This window comes from Diadema antillarum, unplaced genomic scaffold, assembly GCF_040938485.1.
Source record: "Diadema antillarum isolate AM-2024a unplaced genomic scaffold, OU_Dant_1.0 seq00000143_RagTag, whole genome shotgun sequence".
Lineage (NCBI taxonomy): Eukaryota > Metazoa > Echinodermata > Echinoidea > Diadematoida > Diadematidae > Diadema > Diadema antillarum.
The window spans coordinates 161779-175967 of record NW_027271219.1 but is presented as its reverse complement, the minus strand read 5'-3'; the positions used below and the strand labels follow the sequence as shown (position 1 = coordinate 175967).

At 37.7% G+C, this 14189-nt stretch overlaps 1 protein-coding gene across 1 annotated transcript in view; it reads left to right on the top strand.

The window, feature by feature from the left end:
• The window catches only part of LOC139727688 (uncharacterized), a 109465-nt gene that overhangs the window by 82915 nt on the left and 12361 nt on the right, over window positions 1-14189 (top strand). The window contains exons 48-60 of the mRNA XM_071638670.1: window positions 1491-1610; window positions 2195-2314; window positions 2725-2832; window positions 4371-4484; window positions 5284-5394; window positions 6180-6293; window positions 7260-7373; window positions 8589-8699; window positions 9081-9191; window positions 9833-9943; window positions 10485-10595; window positions 12875-12991; window positions 13591-13704. Of these exons, the coding sequence (XP_071494771.1) occupies window positions 1491-1610; window positions 2195-2314; window positions 2725-2832; window positions 4371-4484; window positions 5284-5394; window positions 6180-6293; window positions 7260-7373; window positions 8589-8699; window positions 9081-9191; window positions 9833-9943; window positions 10485-10595; window positions 12875-12991; window positions 13591-13704 (1476 nt within the window). The remainder of the gene's footprint in view (window positions 1-1490; window positions 1611-2194; window positions 2315-2724; window positions 2833-4370; window positions 4485-5283; window positions 5395-6179; window positions 6294-7259; window positions 7374-8588; window positions 8700-9080; window positions 9192-9832; window positions 9944-10484; window positions 10596-12874; window positions 12992-13590; window positions 13705-14189) is intronic.

Sequence of the window (14189 nt, the reverse complement as noted above, 5' to 3'; positions counted from 1 at the left end):
GCACTTGTACTCCTCAGCAATCAATCCATGTGACAGTGATCCCTGCCAGAATGCGGGTACCTGCTTTAGAGGGCTGTCAACGTACTCCTATGCCTGCTCTTGCATTGTGGGATATGAGGGCACAAATTGTGAAACAGGTAAGACCTCTGCGCACCAGAATATGTGAAAAGAAAAATGAAACGTATATGTTCCTTGAAGTTATGAAGGTTATTCTTGAAGCAGCTGTATTTTCAAGCTCAGCATGGATACATTGGTAATTGAATATTCAATGCCGCATCATACTTGGAAACGCTGTCAATTAGCCCTTTTCAAAGAGCAATGAATACCATATCCTGATCAACCTAAACATTGAATGTGAAAGAGAAGCAACTGACAGCTCTTGTCTGATTCCATGTCAGATGATAGTTATCATCATCGTTGCATTGTCATAATGAAATTTGAATTATATTTGTGTAGTTAAAAAGGAGGTGCAGTCAACTTAAGAGTGATTAAAACTTTGCATTTGCCACAGTTCTTCATATTGCAAACCATGATTCTAATACTACTCTACACTTGCATTCTGTAAACTGTATAGTGTAACCATTCATAGTTGCATCTTCTTGAATTGCTTGTATTTTGTATTTTTCTGTGGTTTGTAGCAGATATTTCTATTACATTTCTGTTTGACTCGCTTTTCCATTGCTTCTATGGTCAAAGAAAACAACATTTTTTTACACAGTATTTGAGATACTGCTGCCGTCAGATGGTAAAACGGTCTAACTCGAAAATTTGACTTTTTGAGGTAAATTCACTTTCCGGGACATGTGAGGGTGCTCTTACCAATGGTGCTATTGAGAAAATCCCATCATGTCTTGTTTTAGAGATGATTGCCGCTATCTTGGTACTTTTTTGTATTTTTCCTTCAGATTTGATGGTAAAACAGTGTATCTTTGAGTTAGCCCATTGTCGGTAATATCGTTTGGAGGTAAAACGAGCTATCTTTTACATAAACCATATAACCTTCTTTACTGAGATTTTTTAAATCATCGCTGCCAGATGGTAAAATGGTCCATCTTCGAGTTAGACCAGTTTACATAGTGTTTGTGGTCTATCTAGAAGGTAGACCATTTTACCATCTTATGATGTGTAGCGGGAGTGTATATATGTGCTGTGGTTAAACAGTCTATCTGCACAAAAATCCCATTTATTTTATAATTAAAACCCCAAATAAGCACAAAATTCTTCAGTTATCAGTGTTTGATATGCTTCTTCTTGTCCCATTGCTAAATGTTGCATTATACCCATCTCCTAAACAAGCTCAAACATCAAAACTTTAAAGTCATTTTTCTCAGAACAGCAATTTTCGAAATAGACCGTTTTACCATCTGATGGCCGACTGGTAATGTGTAAGACCATGTCTCTCAGACTTTTCGAACTGGCGAACTATTTTACCAGTGAGATCAGTTTTTTCATTTGTGTTTATTTACCTTTTCATTTTTTTTTCTTTGTAGCCGTACCTTGCCAGAGTTCGCCGTGTCAGAACAATGCACAGTGTGTGGAGGCTTCGGATGGATCCTCTTTTACTTGCATCTGCTCAAGCCAGTTCTTTGGTGGTGTTTACTGTGAAAATGGTGAGGAAGAGATTCCAAGCACACCTCATCCTAATTTCAGTTTTAGTATAACGTTCAATAGCTATCAAATACGATATTCAAATACAACATTCAAACATGCTATTCAATAGTTACCAAATACAATATTCAAATTCAGCTTTCAAATATGTAATTCAATAGATATCAAATACACAGAAAGTAATTTAGACTTACATGTACACCATATATTTCCCTTTCTATTGTTAGCATACATTGATATAAACTACATAACTGTATCAATTGTACCTCATCCTGTAAAAATATACTGTCTCACTGTATGAAATCTCTTCTGTATACATTTGAGAAATTTGAAAATAAAAGAATATCAACCCTATTTTATCTTGGAGGCTGCATGGGATACATAATGGTAGACCACTCCGCAAAGAATCTAAAGCAAACCACTACAACTGGGCTGCTTGAGGATTTTACCTGAAAGGATAAAATCATTAAAGCAGGTAATGAAATATGCCAAGAGCAGATCAGTGTGCATAGACGATAACCTTATGCTAATTTGGCGAAATGAGTGTTGTGTTCACCCGTCCCGACTTTGATATTTTCATTATCAGAAATAAGTCCTTGTGACAGTGATCCTTGTCAGAGTGGAGGCATCTGTGTGGCATTGTCCCCCTCTTTTGAGTACACATGTAGCTGTCCAGCAGGCTATGCAGGAGTGAACTGCGAAGAGGGTGAGTATAAATCAGCATAATTTTTCCTCGCCTATACATTTGTCTACCAACTTCAATTTAACAGTCAAATTCCAATAATTTTTCAATGTACATTTTTTCAAATGTAAAACAAAACAAAAGCATAACTGAGAATAGAATAGTAGCTTTCCTATCATTATCCACAGTTACTGTATGCCCTAGGATAGAACACAGTCTTTATGTAAGATCAGTGACTCACAAGCACAGTTTGCTATTCTTTAATAGCAATGTGATTTGATTTTACATGTAGGCCAGTTTTTTTATATCAGAATGTATTAGTAGTCTTGTTTTAATGGGTGTCATGTGATTAGTGTGTAATGATTTTTGTATGGTAATGATAAGGGACGTTCACACTACTCCCTATTCTTGTTTTCTCTATCTTCCTATGACAGATCCCTGCTTTGATAAGCCCTGCCGTAATGGGGGTACCTGTCAGGTCATCGCCGACACGTTCAGCTGCCAGTGTGACCTTGGCTACACCGGAGACACCTGTGAAGAAAGTAAGGATCCTTTCTACTTTATTTCCTTTTCCCAAGTTCCTTTCCGCTTCTCTCTTTTAACTCTTTATGTGCCACGGTGGAAACCCCCTGTGTGCCACGTTATTCTGAGACACGAAGGTAGTCATGCTTTGAGAAAGAATTCTGTTTTTCCAATTTGTATAACTTCTACAAATTTCTGTTAAGATGGACATAATAGTAGGCAAAGTTAAAGAGGAATGCCAAGCTTTGTTTTGATATAAATTGTGTGACGAATCTATTTTCAAGGTTTCTTTTGTATGACCAGTTGCTACATTACTCTAATGGCATGACTTTTGCACATAAAACCGTGACAGAAACTTAGAATGTACGAGCAAATCTAGTTGGGAACGCCGCTTGATAGTCAATCACCACATAGAATGCGAGCCGTATAAGACAGGAACAAAAGCACGAGAAATGCTTTCATATTGCTGCGGGATTAGCAGTGATTAGCGATTTATCGATCGGTTTTGGCGGCTTTGTTTGTTGAGCAAAATATGCGAAGTTGGCACGACGTCGACTGAGTCGGACGTGCGAACGTGGCACATAAAGAGTTAGCTACGCTAGAGTTAAAGAATATCCATTCATTTTGATTCTTCAGGAAAATCCATTAATTTCAGTTCCTTAATCAGTGGATGCTGATTATAACCCAGGAAAGTTACTCTCAGAGTATTCAAAGCTTGATGGGTCTTATCATGTAGGATTCGACCATCAAGGATAAAACACAAGAGCAAGATAAGCAGTCCTGACACATTTAGAGACCAAATGCGATGGGTAGTAGAAGTTAGATGGTTTGAATTCCGCTCTTGAGCAAAGTCACAGTACACTGTATGTGCTTGTTACATTTACAAGTGTAGCCATTCCTTTTAATAACTAACCCAGGACATATGTGTAGAACTCAACTTTCGGTGTCTGCATGTATTCCCAACAGATTTGAACCTTTGAAATGAGACATAACAGCATACAATGTCCTGCGATATAAAGATAGAAAAGATAGAGAAATATTGATATTGTAAGTTGCAAAAAAAATTTACTGTGTAGTCAGTCTGTTTTTGATAGCGTATTGTTGAATTTGACCCTGTTTTTTCAAGAATTTGTTACATGGATTGTTAAAATTTATTCTTATTTGTGAAACATTTATGTATTAAAGTCCTGAATGCTATGATTGTGGCCAACATGGTTGCTCCTTGGAAGAAAAGTGCAATGGCATGATGGATACCTACACTGTACCAAAGCATGGAACCTGATTGTAACATATTGTAAAATGAGGAATGTTCGTGTGCATTTTAATTTCGCGAATTTCGTGAGTGCCAAGATTCGCGAAATTAAAATGCATGCAAAATTTCTTATCTACACTATATGCATTGAATGCAAGTGGCAATTCGTGAAAATTTCTTGTCACGAAAAAGGCCGACGGCTCCAATTCGCGAAAACTTCGTGCCGCGAATATATCATGTTTTACAGTATTGCTTTAGTGATTGTGATTGTCTTCATTGATCTTTCTCTTTCTCCTTGTTGTGAAGTCAATTTCTGTGACTACGACCCCTGCCTTAACGGAGGAATCTGTTCGCTTACTGATCCAAATGAGTACAGCTGCCAGTGTATCAATGGCTATACGGGAACAAATTGTCAAACTGGTTAGTACATTGTACATATTATGTATGTTGAAGCACTTTAATAGTAAATTTCCAAATGATATGCCTTGTGGGTTCGACGTAGAGCAAATCACCCCCTGGACAATTAGCCCAGACCCTTCTCCTGTTTCTAACCCTAATCCTAATGGTGAACCTAGTCCTATCCTACCCCAAACTCTAAGCCTAATCCTACACTTTTGTAGCCCTAACCTTAATCTTTACACTAAGCTTATCATAAACCAGTGTTTAGTAATTGCCCAGATGCGGTAAATCACTACCCATGTTTAACACATGCATACTGTACATGTACTTGTATGTTATACATTCCGATGTCACACACACTTACACACACACACGCACTCACACTTACACACACACACACACAAAACAAACACATATTAAAACTGATTAAAAAAGAAACAACAAAAGACTGAACACTTGAATCAATGTAAGGGATATTATATTGGCCAACAGAGCAAATCATAGTGTTTTTGTTAGTGATTGGTATGACATTGACTTTAATACTGTTATGTTGGTAATATTCATATATTTAACAATAAGTGTGCAGGTTGTTGAACATGATGATGATAATTTTTTCCATAAGATATTTGGAGAAGACATTCATATTCGATTTAAATAATGAGTACGGTGCCCAGCTGCGTGAGAAAGAGAATGATGCTGATATTAAATTCCGCCATTGTAGAAGAAAGGTGCTAGAAGTACATTGTAGACATACAATGTACATTTATTAGTAGCCTTACAGTATATGCTCTTCAATATGTTACTTCCACACAATGTGTAGGCCCTGGAGCCTGTATCAGCAACCCGTGTGTCAGGGGAGATTGCATCTCAGATTCCAGTGGATATACTTGCGACTGTCCTGATGGTTACAGTGGTACCCTGTGTCAAACTGGTATGTATTCAGTGTAGGTAGGGGGGGGGATATATAATATGTCTATGCATGGGATTATGTTTATGGTTGCACTCATAAATGTCAAATAAATCAGTGGATTATTTTTAAGGTGACCGTGTGATTTCATGGATGACAATGCGTTTTTGCTCAAAAGGAAGGGCATTTAATAATTGTGTTAATTGCACTCAGCCAGACATTTGTTATTAAACAAACAAAAAATATTGATGATGTGGCCCTATTTTTGTACAGGAATTGTATGTTCGCATTGCAAATATCTTATAATATGTTAAACAAATTGCCTCATAAAACCTCCAAAAGTCATTTTCAATTCCTATGTAGGGTATGCCAGTTTTGGAATTTGTATACAGTCATGTATCTTTATTTTTCAACTCATGCTGTTTGTCTGGTATTTCATTGGAAATTGTCACTGACCACTTTCCTATCATAAGTAGCATAAGATTAATCAGTCAAAGAAATCAAAAGAAAAACAATTTTTGAGAGTTTCACAACAGAGCACTATTTTCCACAGGAAATGTACTCAAAATCCCAAAATAGACCCATTTCAGGTGACATGCATTTACAAAGATAGGCGTGGCTTCATAACAGTGGTACATGCAGATGTTGCGAATTTGGTTTCAAAAGTTGTATGAGATTTTTTTTTCAAATTCAAGAAGCCTCGTTAAGCCTATACTTGTGGGAAAAGTCGAGGGGGTTGAGTCCCTCCCCCCCCCCCCCCTTTTAGGGTTAAAAGGGTTCATTTGGGTGAGTTTTCCTTTATCCTGCAGCCAATGACGCATGCTTCCCAAACCAGTGTCAAAACAACGCTGTCTGCATCAATGAGATAACAGACTACACCTGCCTCTGCCCGGAGGGCTACAGTGGCAAGAACTGTGACCAAGGTAACACACTTTTGATCAAATTGGCAAATCTTTTCTTGCTTGTTGCCAATTGAAGTATATTTCCTAACAATATAAACATTTATAAAATTGCAATTGTAATGAAAAAGTTAATTAATGTTTCTGTAAACTTTTAAAGTTACAGTGTATGCTAATTCTATATCATTCATTTTTGATGATGTTCTTTTTTCCAGAGAAACAATTTCATGTAGACTTTTCATTCTGACTACAATGTCAATGCTAGTATTTGCAAGATGAAGTGTAAAGTAATAGTGTTGTCTAAATTCTCTAATATGCTTTAGCTAGTAGTTCAATTGTTGAATTTTACCTAGTTATGTAGAGAAATTGAAACGAGCAATGATTGCTGGACATTTGCCAATAGCGTTGTAATCTAGATTTGTTTGTTTGTTTCTATGTTTTTTTATTAAAGTTTTAGGTACCAATGTCCTTTCATATCGAGTTAGGTAGAATCTACTTGCAGAAATAACAAAAAGCAAAACACACACACAAAAAAAACCCCCAAGGGTATGCATTGCGCAGCTAAATGTGCGTGTGTTTGTATGACATGTATATGAGTGTTTAGATTGATACATACATGTACATGCATTCTTTCACACTCAGACCTATTTATAGCGGCTACCCAAGGGAGATGACAAAAGTGGCCGTTGTAGACAGGAGGGTGCTATAGACAGGTTCTTCAACATGCTTTTTCTCTCAGAGGGAACTGCTGTTTTTAGTGGTCATATATGGCAGGCTGCTACTATAGACTGGTGGACGCTAGGACAGGTTCAGCAGTACAAATGCATGCATACATACACAATACATTACAGAATCTTGCCATCATATCCCAATGTACATGTACCCATTTTTACTCCTAGATTCAATGAACACTCTGTAGTTTTAGTGGTGTCCAAAAATCTACAAAGTGGAGCTTTCTCATCACATATTCTCCTCTTGTCTGTGTTTCAGTCAATGCGTGCATCAATATGCCGTGCCAAAATGGAGGAACTTGTGAACCAGTGGGCACCAATGCCTACAGCTGTAGCTGTCTGGATGCATACACTGGAATCAACTGTGAAATGGGTAAGACGTGTGCAAGGCATGCTGGGATACATTATACTTTCTACATCCTAATGTCGGTCGCATTGTATGTGTTTTATCTTTTCATTTGTCATCAATCTTTTTCATGCCGTCACCATAAAGTGTCACTGTTTTGGGGTTGTCCAGTCATTCCTCTGCCCTTACATCTGTACAATAATTCTTTTTGGAATTTGTGGATCAACTCATGGGGTCAGTGGTCACAGGTCTGGTTAAAATCTTTCAATTCTACTATTTCAATGCTGATATTACACTAGTCTATTTCTCAACATCTTGGAGATAACTCAATGCATACACACACACACCTATTTTGCCTAAGAGATCATCACAAATGGAAGGAAACCAAATTAATTTAACCCGTTCGTTACGGGAACCTGGTATACCAGCTTCCCATGGGAGCAACTGATATACGGGAACCTGGTAACCAGGTTCCCAAGATGAAGACAAGAGTGCTTGCTTTCGTGGCCTAAATTTATGTTTCTTTGTGTTATAATGACCAGAAAAATGGGTATGATAAAAAGATGAGAGTTTATTCTATCAGTATTTGTTCTCTTTCTGTTGGGAAAATGCGTATTTCACAGTATTATTTACCTTTTCTTCTGATTTAGTTTTCGCTTGATCTGCTATAAAGCTCGTTGGTTGTATGAACATGTGCATAGCGATCAAAGCCGAGCTCAGTAGATTTCTGTGTTCGCTGACCCCAGTCATCCCATTCAGGTGTGTGGTTTTGTGTAGAACAATAGAGGCTGTGAGCCCATCAGGGCGCGCCATTGATACAAGTACCTCCCACCCGATTGATATTTCCATTGTTCGATGGCACATGTAGTTGACCGTAGAAAGGAGATACATGTACCGCTTGACTGCTTTCGCACAGGCGGATTACCAACATGTCCGTTCTCTGTCGATGGGCAAAAAGAATCTTGTTTTGGGGCACTAAAGGCACTCAGAGAATTGCGGAAGGAACGGATTAATACCTTGTTGGGAAGGATTGATTTCCTCTAACATTCTTCTTGCACTTTTACTTTTTTTTTTGTTAGCACCACGTACAAATTAGCATTATTTACACATCTGTGCTTTTGGCTACAACCTATGTGAATTCTTGTGCAGGATGAAAAATGCAAATCACTTGACTGTTACAGAAATGGCAATGACTGTTTTCAAAGTTTGATGTGTACAATTTTATGTGTGTTTTCCCCACAGCAAACCCATGCTACACCGCTCCCTGCCAGAACGGGGCTACCTGCACAGTGAGTGGAGCGAGCTTTGTGTGTACCTGCACCAATGTTTGGACGGGAAATACATGCTCAGAACGTGAGTAGGACGAATAATGATAATGAAAATAAGACCGAGATTAGCAATTTTAAAAAATGGATACATGTAGAAGCAATGAGTTGTGACTTCATTACAAAAATGCAATTTTAGGATCTTGGGCATGCACTGTACATTATACTGTAAAACAAGGAATGTTCGTGTACATTTTAATTTCACGAATTTCGTGAGAGCCATGAAAAAGGCCGTCGGCTCCAATTCATGAAAATTTCATGCCGCGAAAATATCATGTTTCACAGTAAGCAGATTTAAACACAGTCACACTATTTTCTCTGTGTAATATTTTCCTCCATGACAATTACTCCTTGACGATGTCATATTCATGAAATTCACCTGTTGTCCTATTTCTTCTGTCCGTACCAGCCTTTCCATGTGGCTCATCGCCGTGCCAGAATGGGGCAGCGTGTGTCAACAATGGTCTAAACTACCAGTGTCAATGTCCGAACGGATGGACAGGACCAACATGCTCACAGGGTAAGACAGTTTTGGGAAAGAAAGAACAAAGATTGTCACATACAAGTACATCATCATTTTCATTTCCCAACGATGTGCTAGCATAAAGCAAGGGCATTTATGATATGTTCTTTTCAGGCCTTCTTATGCAAGAATGGGTGCATACCTACTTCATGTTTGGTGCAGATTTTTGTGCTGTTGTTTGTTTGTTTGTTTGTTTATCTATGTTTATGTCCTTGTTTTCTTTCACAAGAACTTATGATCCAGAATTAAACAAGGCAAGCCTCTCATAAGTCTCAGTCCTAGCATTGTGACATTTTTTTTTTGAGCACTCAAACAAGAAAATGAAGCAAAGCAATGTGTGATCAAAAAAGCGAGATTACCACGAAGTGTATTACAATCTGGTTGTGCTCTTTATGTTTTAAAAGTTATTTCTGCCAGTATTAAATGATTAAAGCATTAAGCAATATGTTTTATATTTTTGAATTTTTTAACAAAAAAACTATATTCGAAAAATTGATAGATCATATTTAAGGGTCTCACTTTCATCCATTCAAGTGACACAATGTCATCATGTACAAATTTCCTTGAATATGAGGCTCATTTTGAGCTTGTAAATTAAACATAATGTAACATTATGACTCCCTCTATATCCCTCACAGCTGCACCATGCTGGTCCTCCCCCTGTCAGAATGGAGGGACCTGTGTGACAAGCAACAACGATTACTCCTGCATATGTCCAAATGACTACAGTGGGCCTAACTGTGCTACTTGTAAGTGTATCATACCTCAGCGGGTGCTGGTATCGGTGGTACGATAATAGATATAAGTACTGTATGTGTTGTCGGCTACGTATAAGATATTGAAGTACCTCGATTTATGTGTCTCAAAGTTCCTATAAATATTCAAGAGTGGTGTGATTTTCTTTTTTTCTCCAGGAATGCAGACTTTAAAATGTTTCTCTCTCTTCCAGGATCATTACAAGTAGCATTTCTCTCCTTACAAGTACCATTTCTCATTCCTACGGGTACAGTCATATTCATGTCATCTTTAAAGCCCTTTGTGGTAGTTTTCTCAAAAGTGAACAAATATATTTGCAGTACTTGCCACATGTTCAAATAAAAGATTGTTTGAGAAAGTATCATTAAAATACATCTTACTAATTAAAGTACTATATCTGTGCATCAGATTAAACAGAGTTTTACGTGTTGGGAAAGCCTTACACCTCTCATCTCCTCACAACTATCTACAGTATCTTATGGACACTTTATTGTGGAAATGCTATGAATTTTTTATCTCTCGTCCCTCTGACAGACAACCCATGCTTCTCTTCCCCGTGTCAAAATGGTGGTGGCTGTGTCAACCAAGTCAGCGGGTTTGTCTGTAACTGTGTGGGCGGATGGACAGGTCTTACGTGTGCGGAACGTAAGTCAGATTAAACAGAATAATCTCTCATTTGAGTTTGGGGCTTATTTTTTTTCCCCTCTTTTTTTCATCATTTTGTCGTTTTCCTTGTTAATTTGATGCATGCTTGGAATTGTGTCTTCTTTTTCAGAGTTCGTAAAGAAAAATGCATGCAATACCTAATGTAGGAATACTGGACCTTATGGGCATATTCAAAAACCTTGATAATCAATCACTGATTTGAACTTTAAAGCTGTACAGATATTAATGTATTCAGAGATAGTGTTTTTATATTATTTGACATCAACATTGATGTATTGTGTTGCTAGTATGTTGCAACATTTAATTCATTTTTTTTTTTGTCTAGGCTCTCTTGAAAATTCATGGTTTTGAGATACATCAAGTATATGATGCCTTGTTGCCCCCGGGATGATAGATAACTTCAATCACAGGTTTATGTACTGATTTGCCTGTTACAACTTCCATAACTGATTTATAGATTCTTTCCTTTTCTCTGTGAGAGAAGTTACTGCTGTTCACTTTGTGGAGAAAAAAAGGTACATGTAGCATGTATTCATTAAATGATAGCATTACATATTATATATATAGTGCATGAGGCTGAATGCACTATAACAATATAAGCACCGACAAATTCTGAATTTGCCCCGAAGGCCAGTTATATTCAATGAGGCCGCAGGCCGAATTGAATATAATTGCCTGAGGGCAAATTCAGAATTTGGAGGTGCTTGGTACTTGTTATAGTGCAATAAGATGTCATGCACTATGTGATATATAAAATAGCATACATACCCAGTCAAGATAAGCCTAGATCATTTCTAACAGTTGCACGTGTCTACACAAGCAATAATACCAGTTTCTTTGAACCTGTGTAGACAAAATCCTGAAGATCCAAATTCAACTATAGAGTCTAGGGTCTACGTGGTTATATCTAACGTTTTCTAGGCCCTACGATAGGTTAGGCCTAGGACCCTAGGGGTCCTGGCCTAACGTTTTTATACTAGATCTACGTACACTGTACTGTACGTCACTTACGAGCAAACAGAGCTAGTTAACACTTGACCCTACAATAGGTCAACTAACAGTAACACGTTAGACGCCCTACTTACTGCACTGTGGGTCCAGGACCAGGACTAGATGATGTAGGATTAGGGATCTACTGGATTTAAAAACAAGGCTCGTGCCAGGCCCCATTGCTGCACATGCGGATTCCGAGAGTGTGTTGTGAATGTCGTAGTAAAGTTCATAGCGTAGCGTGATCAAAGAGCGCTTAGCGTACACTGTACACACCACACGCTGCCCATTTCCACGGCGCACTTCCATGTAGAATGTACGGAGAAAGCGGCACAAATCTTGGGTTGACTTGCTCAGTAGGCCTAATATCCGTCGGATTGATTCCTTTTTCAGAACAGTAGGAGTCCAAAATTCGTAGGGCGTATTTGATGGCATCCTTTGTGTCCTTATTGTCTAAGATACTGTTTATATAGATCAGTCTCTCTAAAAGTAGCGAACCTGTTCATTTCAGCTTCCATGTTTAAATCTACCGCTGAAAGTCAAGTCCCATCACACAGATAAGTTGCTGGCATAGCCAGCCTGCGAGAATTGAGAATAACGATAATATCGAGCAAAACATATCGCGGTTGGGGCGCAATCGCGTTGATAAGGTGCGGGATTCAAGTACTCGATGATTAAAATGAGGGAGCAAAAACCGATATCAAATCGATAGTGGGTTATCGTTTGCAATCGTTATATTTTGCGTGCACTATAACTTTTGTCGTGCACTGCCGGCCTGTATTATAAGTATGTATGCTATTTTATATTGTTGAATAGTTCATTGCGGGATGCTTAATTGAATAACCATCGTTCATCTACTCTGTTCAGTACTTATTTTGACTTTTCTATGTTCAAGCATAATGAGTTACAGATTGACCCACATTAGTTTCTGCCATGGATTGGATATATCGATTTCTGATAATTACTGACATGAACAAAAAAAACAAAAAAACAACCTGTGGACGTACAAAATATTTTTGGAAAACATTTTAAGGGAGGTCCCAGCAAGGGAGGTCCCAGTGATAGGTGATAGCAAATCATAGTTTTTTTAACAGACCAAGCAGTAGTGAGTATTTGGAGAATGTTACTGATAGCAATTGTAAGAAGTTGATACAGTGGTTTTATAGGTTGTAGATTACTCATATTTTCAAAATATTAATTGAGGTTGTTTTTATAGATGCATGAACACCTATCTTAAATAGCTCCCTGTTGGAATTTCTGTATTTCAGTGTTGAATCCGTGTGACAGTCTTCCATGTCAGAACGGAGCCACTTGTTACTATGTGATTGGTGGAACCTATGAGTGCTCCTGTCCCTCAGGCTATGTGGGCACACACTGTGAAGTTGGTGAGATATTTCTCTTTCATACTCAAGATGTCAAAATTATGGATGTCTGACGGTAACTGTAAAGCTCTTAACATATATCCTGTTGCTACTACACAGGCATTTTTCTGACATCTTCGTGCAGAAATATAAAACTTTTTTTTTGAAAGCAGTTTCAAAGAGTGCAAATACCAAACTGATAGTATGGTAGGTAGCCTAGAAAGTTTTGAAAATACAGGACAATACTACTTAACCAGTATTTGCTTATCTATGCATGCTACTGTAACTTGTCAAATTATGCTATATCTCTTCAGTTCATTCTTCCCCTCCCCTACCTCTTAGCCTAGCTGCAGTAATTTACAAGTAATTTAAACCAAAAAAAAATGTTCAATAAACATGTTGTTGTAATTGTTCTTTTGGTGTGCAATTTTATGAATGAAAAGCAGTCAGGATTAAAGAAAGTTTAAATGCAAGGGTACTTTGCATGTTTTTCCACATGAAATATAATCTCCTTGAAAAAGAAAAAAAAATAAGGAGAGAATGCAAGGTAATATTGTGCTCCTTTAGGGATGGTGAGATGATTGAAAGTATTCTTTCATTGGTGTTCCTGTTTTACCATGCAGCCCTGCCATGTGCCAGTAATCCTTGTCAGAACGGCGCTGCCTGTCTCGTCACACAAGGCTTGGAATACACCTGCCAGTGTCTGCAGGGATTCAGTGGTCTCAAGTGTGAACAAGGTACAGTGTACTGTACACGCCATATATTTATAGCAAGTCTAATTTTTCATGAATTAGGACTTCCCGACAAGTTTGCAAGTGGTTAAATACGCAATTGTGGAGTACAGTACTGAATGGAGAATGTGTGCGTGTGCGTCGAATTCATGTTGAGGTCAGAGTTGATATTTTCTTGTGTTTTTAAATTTCTGAATAGTATACAATTTGCTAAATTCATGAAAATAATAACCTCACGAAATATGTGGCATATACGGTAATTTTGATAATGGTATGGTTGTAGTATTTCTAAGCATTGAGAACAAGGTTGTTAAAGTGTAATCGAAGACTTCTGCATACTTCGTATGATATACAGGACATGATTAAAGGACAAGTTCACCTTCATAAACATAAGGATTGAGAAAATGCAACAATATTAGTAGAACACATCAGTGAAAGTTTGAGGAAAATTGGACAATCGATGCAAAAGTTATGAATTGTTTAAATTTTTG